Source organism: Gopherus evgoodei, chromosome 4 (assembly GCF_007399415.2).
Source record: "Gopherus evgoodei ecotype Sinaloan lineage chromosome 4, rGopEvg1_v1.p, whole genome shotgun sequence".
Taxonomy (NCBI): Eukaryota; Metazoa; Chordata; order Testudines; family Testudinidae; genus Gopherus; species Gopherus evgoodei.
The window spans coordinates 145902672-145909756 of NC_044325.1; the positions used below are offsets into that span (position 1 = coordinate 145902672).

The 7085-nt window shown below is 46.6% G+C and overlaps 1 protein-coding gene across 1 annotated transcript; it reads left to right on the forward strand.

Moving 5' to 3' along the window:
• The first annotated feature begins 747 nt into the window (after positions 1 to 747).
• On the forward strand, positions 748 to 6531 carry HSD11B1 (hydroxysteroid 11-beta dehydrogenase 1). Its single transcript, XM_030562713.1, has 6 exons — positions 748 to 1055; positions 1721 to 1851; positions 2618 to 2729; positions 3890 to 4075; positions 4922 to 5065; positions 6311 to 6531. The coding sequence occupies exons 1-6, from the start codon at positions 968 to 970 to the stop codon at positions 6529 to 6531; spliced, it is 882 nt and encodes a 293-aa protein (XP_030418573.1). The 5' UTR covers positions 748 to 967.
• The last annotated feature ends 554 nt before the right edge of the window (positions 6532 to 7085 follow it).

Sequence of the window (7085 nt, forward strand, 5' to 3'; positions counted from 1 at the left end):
TCTTCTGAACGACCTGGGGCCTCCAGCTCAGCAGCCACGATGGTGACCATTTGCTGACTCAAGGCTCTAAAGGGTCTGTCTACACTGCAGCTAGGGGTGAGCCTCCCAGGGCTGGGAGACAGACTTGCGCTGGCACGGCTTGAGCTAGCACGCCAAGCATAGCAGTGTGGCTGTGATAGCTCAAATGGCAGCTCAGGCTCTCACGCTCACCCAGCCCCTTGGGTCAGAGCCTGAGTCTCTGACCGTGCTGCAGCATCCACACAGCTATTTTTAGCACACTGGCTCGAGCCTTGCTAGAACGAATCCATCTACACAGGCTGGAAGGCTCACTCCCCAGCTGCAATGTGGACACAACCAAAGTGTGTTAATTAAACGATACCCAATCCAGAGCACTGCAATGCTGAACCAATACCCCCAACTGGTGGTTTTCATGGGACCTAAATTGCTTTCCTTGTGCCTGAACTGCAATACAATTATAAGCTCCTTGGGGCAGGGTCTGTGCCCTCTTATATGTCTGCAATAGTGCCTGAGTGCAGTGTCAATGCTTAGCAGACAAATGATAATACAACGCAACGTTCTCCCACTTTCAGTAGCAGTCTCCGATGCTCCCTACACTGAAATCTGATGCTTTCCAGCAAAGGCACACCTCTTCCAGGATGTTGTGCAAAATTCTGTACATTAACGTAGGGACAGGAAATATTAAATAAGCTGGCCAGAACCAAATCGAAGCTGTCACTTAGCCTGAGATTTATCAACTCTGAAGAGGAACAAATTAAAGATTTTGATGGACCCATCAGTCCCACCACCGTGATTTTCCAAAGGTTGAACCTTTGGGGAGCTGCAGTCGTTTCACTAATAGGTTTTTAAAGATTAGGCATTGGCGCTTCTGTCTGGAGCAGATCTGCGGAGGAGTAATTGTTTTTTCCTTTTTCTTTCATGCTTTATTATTTCCTGATTCTGCAGTGGGATGGGTCTGTTGAGAAAGATTTTCATTCCCTTTGTAGGATTGGTCTTGGCCTTCTGTTTTTATTCAGCAAGGGAGGATTTTAAACCTGGTAAGTTATTAAAAGTGAATGTATTTTAAAAATTAAACAGAAAAAGCCACGTTTGAATGTTTTACACAGAACGTGTACAGAGCCTGAAATGAAACATGTCTGGGCATTTGTAACACTGCAGATAAGAGAACACTCTGCTTTGCAGAGCTTTCGAACTACATCAAGCAAGTAACACAGAAAAATATTTTCTTAGGAAACAGGTGAAGTAGGAGTTATTATTATTTAGATTTACGGGGGCTTTTAACATTCAGTTTCACATGGTTTATGTTTGTAAAAAAAGCTAGAAAAAGGCTATTTTACAAATATATATTTTTTAAAATATTTAATAACTTTGAAAATATCTTTTTTGAAAATGGCTGGAAATTTTAATTATCACAAAAAAAAATTCATATCCTGATTTGCAATGTGATGGGTTTTTTTAAATGATCTGGCCATGTCCCTGTTAATATTGCTTTATTCACATTAGGAATTTTAACTATTCTTCTTATTGCAATTTTCTTGGGACAAGGCAGAGAGTTTGCCTGGTGCAGGGTGGGCATGCTGGTTTGGGCAGGTTGGATTGACTTGTTATCCACTTTGGTTTCTTGACCCAGAGGGCACAGGGCGGGGGGGAAATCTTTCTTTGGTATCCTGGTAAATTAATATCCCTGGGCCTTGCTTTCCAGAGATGCTGAAAGGGAAGCGAGTGATTGTCACTGGAGCAAGCACTGGAATTGGAGAGCAAATGGCTTATCACCTGGCACGGATGGGAGCCCATGTTCTGGTCACAGCACGGACGGAAGCCAAGCTTCAGAAAGTACGTACCAAGCACACACGCACAGGTCAGTCTTATGGCACGCACATAGATGTACAGACACGCATGCACACCCACCATTGCAATTACATGATATGCGGATCAGTACACTCACATGCTGATTCTCACACATGTACAGACATACACACATGCTTGTGAGTGCGCAAACACATGCACGTATCCATGCTCATGGTCATGCACACGCATGAACTCTTCTTTTTATACATGTGCTCGTATCCATGCTTACACCTACTCATGTACACACAATCTCATGTGCACTAGCACACAAGCATGCACACTCACTGCATTGCAGTAATATACACACGCCCCCACTCATCCTGCAGGCACAGACTTCCACTGCGGAGCAGATTATACTGGTAAATAGCTAGGTTGCTTCAGATTTCCATGGTACATAGACTTTGAAATCCCAGGAGGCTTCAATCCCATTCTTGGATCCTTCAGTGCCCACTGTTTAAAGCCAGAGCCAGTGTGTTCAACATAGTAACACTTGGCAGGCAGAATGTACTCATTCTACCCACAGAGCCATGTCTATCTAGGGTGACCAGATGTCCCGATTTTATAGGGACAGTCCCAATATTTGGGGTTTTTACTTATATAGGCTCCTATTACCCCCCATGCCTGTCCCAATTTTTCACACTTGCTGTCTGGTTACCCTATGTCTATCCGACCACGGATGTAACACACTGAGGCTCTCAGAGGGTCATCAATGGGAAATGTGTTTCTACAACATTCCATTCACGTGTTCCAGGTCATCACCCGGTGTCTGGAGCTGGGCGCAGCCTCCGCGCAGTATGTGAGAGGCAGCATGGAGGATGAGGCCTTTCCCGAGCATGTGGTGAAGAAGGCTGAACTAGTGCTAGGTACGTTAGCAGTTCACTGTCCGGAAATTGCCATCTGACCTTTAACAAGTGATCAAATGCAGAGAGATGTGGCCTCACTCCTTAGCCACATCACTGTCTGCCACATTAAAAAAAAACAAAGAAGGAGGGCAGGAAAAATAGGAGGGATGGGGAAATGTCCTTCATCCTTCTCATGACATTTGTGTGTGTGTGTGTAATAAGAAGAATGAAAGAACGAAGGATTATATTCCTATTTGTGTCTCACATCACAAGTGACCAATCCATACATTTAGTAACTATTGAGTTATGGTTACAATTATTATTAAATGTATTAACAGGCCACTTGTGAATGTGAGATACAAATAGCATTGGAGAGAGGCAACCATAGCATAGACAGGCTCTGTGCATGTACCCACCCCAGCTCTGCCAATGCAACTCTGCCCTGATTAGAACCACCATCTGCTGTGACAGTCTTTGTCCTGCTAATGGACCGCAATCCTGCCCTGCTGAACCCCCCATGCTGTTCAAAACCTGGACCCATACACACAGCTCTACCACTCAGGCTTGATCTCAAGGGCACTCTTGATTGCAGTCCTACATCTCTGTAACACACTGCTCCTGGATCCTCATCCCAGAGCAGTGGGCATTACATTCCTAGGCCTTCCATGCTCTTTAAACTGTAGCAACCCTGCTACGCCAGTTATAGGTCACTGCACAAAGCTGTACAAAGACACACCTGTCTGCTTTCTCTTGCCACACATCCTGATGCTGCACCTGTGGGCCCACATGCAGGTCAAGGAGGACCTGTGTGTGTCCCCGCCACCCACTCCATCCTAAATGAGCCGAAAGTACAAATCACAACAAAGTGTTTTTGTAATGTAATCTGAAGATTTGGACTTGGTGAGTGCGCACCACCTGATTGCCACATACTGGCAAGCAGAATCAGGATTTTGACCCAGCTCTGCAGAGATGAAAGGCCTGTGCAGTGACCCAAGAGCTTCCCTTAATATTAAAAATAATAAGAACAATAGATGTATTTCATTCCAAGGAGTAGATTCCTGCAGAGATTCATAGTGACTATAGGAAAAGATATGTAGCGTACACAAGCGGTGTGCTCTGCACTTGCTTCATTCTCTTCCCCCCTAAACTAAAGCATCACTGGCTCTCCTCTTGGCTTTCAGGAGGCCTAGACATGCTGATCCTCAACCACGTTGGCAACTCGTACTTCAATTATTTTGACGGAGACGTGGGGCACGTGCAGAAGCTTCTGAAAATTAACTTTCTCAGCTATGTGGCCATGACCGTCTCGGCTCTGCCCAGGCTGAAAGACAGTGGGGGCAGCATCGTGGTGGTTTCATCCATGGCAGGTGAGCCGTCAACGGGGGCAGGCAGAGACCTTGGGGATGATTTTCAGAAATGATGGGCACCCAAAAATCCAAGGGGTGTCAATGGGAAAGGCAAGTCCTCGGCACCTTCTAAACGAAATCACTCTTCCCTTGGGTTTTGCTCCCCCTCGTGCTTAGTCAATAGAAGCTGAACACCTTGTCGTGCTTCTTGATTATAAGCAAAGGGGCTCACTGGAGGAGAGCAGCTCAAGCACTTCAAATATTGGCATTACAGTCTGACCAGAACAGACTGGAAATATGTGGCTCTCTCTTTGTATTGGCTATTTGACTGACTAGACAGGGTCATTTTGTTTCTGTGGATCAAGTTCAATAGCCGGCTGACCCTCTAGCTGATGGTTCGCTGACTTACATGAAGCATCTTAGGTGACAGGTGTCCCTATTGTAAACCTGCCATCTTAGTCAACCCCTTGCTGGTGAGCTCAGCTGAGGAGCCAAGAACCCAAAGGGCCACTGAGACTGATTCAACATTGTAGGTGATCTCTCTAGGTCAGGTCTGAGCACATCAGCTGAGAGCACTGAAGGTGGGAAGCTTACGCTGCTGCTGCCCTCTCTGTGCATGAACAGGACGTTTGGCTGGGCTATTCAAAGGACCTTAAGAGAGTTAAAAGCAATAGGATTTCAGTGCCTATTTACTTTTGTGTCCTCTGAACCCACCAGCCTGTGTCTCTGGGGCAGTTGGCATGACACTTCACCGGCACTCAACACACTTGGAAAGAAAGAATGTTCCATTTAGTGCAGAATCAAATAAAGCTTTATGCAGCACTGCCACAGAATTTAACCGTGTCAACATTGTTGCTCTGTGTCTAGGTAAAGCTGGGTTTCCATTTACCGCTCCCTACTCTGCAACAAAGTTTGCCCTAGATGGGTTTTTCAGCTCCTTGCGGCAGGAATTAATCATTCAGAAGGTTGATGTTTCCATCACGCTCTGTATACTCGGCTTCATTGATACAGGTAAGATCAGTGCCTTGCTGATTTGGAACTAATCACTCTCCAAGTTCAAGCATTTTGAACTAACTTTCAAGCTGCTTCACAGCTCTCCCCTCCATTCCTTCTCCTCTCTTGCCTCTGCTCCACCAGAGCTACTTGTCAACTCCCCACAAACATTCTTGTCTTCTTTCCATGTATTTGAGGTGGCATGAATGTCCTCTCTGGACTGATCTGGAAGGACACTGCCCCCACCCTCCTCCAAATCCTAGTCTCAGCCTGGCCTACACTGAAATTTTATACCAACATAACTGTCAGTCAGCAAAAAAGCCTGGCATAATTATTCTGACAAAGCCAGCAGTGTAGCTGCAGGTATGTTAACTGAAGAGTGCTTCCATAGACATAGCTAATGTCATAAGGGGAGCGACAGCAATAGCAAAACTCATTATCTGGCTCTACTGCGTCTACACTAGGGGGCTATGCTGGCACAGCTTCAGTGACATAACTATGATGGTATAAAGCTCTGTAGTGTAGACATACCCTCAAGACCCATTTCTGACTCACCATTTCAAAGAAATCAGCCAATGAACAATGGCTAGGCCAACCTGATGTGCAGTTAGGGTGAGTCTGCGTGCCAGATCCTCAGATGGTATAAATTGGCATAGGTCCACTGAAGTTAATAGAATAACACCAATTTACACCAGCTGAAGATGTTGCTGTATATTTATGTACTGATGTAATTATAATGTGAATATATAAAAAGTGAACATGTATGCACGAGAGTTGCTTGCAAAATGGGAGCAGCGGGGGGAATTCACAACATTTTGCAAAATTCTCTTCCTCTGTTGAAATCTCCAGATTTGATTGTGTTTTGTCTTGTTTTTACAGGCTCTAGTATGCCTATCAAAATCATTGAAAGTGAGCTGGCTCCCTCTCCCCAATCCTTGTGTGGCTCATCTGCTTAAATCAGAAGCTCTTGGGGGCAGGGATTCCATCGACCTCTACATCTGTACAGGGCCTAGCACAATTGGGGCTCTTGTCTAGTCTTGACTGGGGCCTCTAGTGTTACCACGATACATAACAAGAGTGGGGTTATGCTGGCTGTTCCCAGGCTCACTAAGCCTCACAAGGCCCAACTCATGTTAAATGGCTTAAAAACAACAATTAAAATAAGCAAATCCAAGCTGGGTTCAGCTGGCCCCAGAGGTGGAGGGCTCACTAGGGGAGAGCACTGCAAATCTAACCAAAGCTCCCTTTGTTCTATTGTGCTAGAAAGTGCCATGAAAGCAGCTTCCGATGTGGTGCTGGTGTCCCCAGCACCGAAGGAGGAGTGTGCGCTGGAAATCATCAAGGGAGGTGCCCTCCGCCAACGGGAAATTTACTACAAATACGCAGCTACCAAAATCCCCCTCTTGATCAGAGACTGGGCTCCAGAACTCTTGGATTATCTGATCAGAAGAAGCTACAACGTGGAGAACCTAAAGAAAAATTAATCAGTCTGAGTTCTCCGGTGCTTTTCTGCTCATACCTGTCTCTGGGGTTACCTTAATCAAGGCCTGGTATACTGTGGAGCTCCCTAGCCCAGGCTCCTTCTCACTGAGGGAATGCAATGCTGAGATCCCTCATCGTGTGACCCTGGGATCACATGGCATTTTACAGTCCTGAAAATCAATGCAGCATGCCTAGGATTGCCAGGTGTCTGGTTTTCAACTGGAAAGCCCGGTCAAAAAGGGACCCTGGCAGCTCCAGTCAGCACTGCTGACTGGGCCATTTAAAGTCCAGTAGGCACTGCAGCAGGGCTAAGACAGGCTCCCTGCCTGCCATGGCTCTGCGCAGTTCTCAGAGCCAGCAGCATGTCCCCCCTCTGCAGGGGCGGTGCCAGGGTTTCTGGCGCCCTAGGCAGAATTCAGGGGGCGGCATTTTGTGCGCTCCCCACAGGGCACACGGGAGCTTCTGGTTCCACTCCCATTGCGCCACTGAAGAAGGGGGACCCTGCGCCGAAATGCTGCAGGCAACAGCGGCAGTCACTGAGCTGCTCAATTGCCTG

Coding starts and splice junctions, on each gene's coding strand:
- HSD11B1 (XM_030562713.1), top strand. CDS start 968: ATGGGTCTGTTGAGAAAGATTTTCATTCCCTTTGTAGGATTGGTCTTG. Junction 1,852..2,617: donor CGGAAGCCAAGCTTCAGAAA/GTACGTACCAAG, acceptor CACGTGTTCCAG/GTCATCACCCGGTGTCTGGA. Junction 2,730..3,889: donor GAAGGCTGAACTAGTGCTAG/GTACGTTAGCAG, acceptor CTTGGCTTTCAG/GAGGCCTAGACATGCTGATC.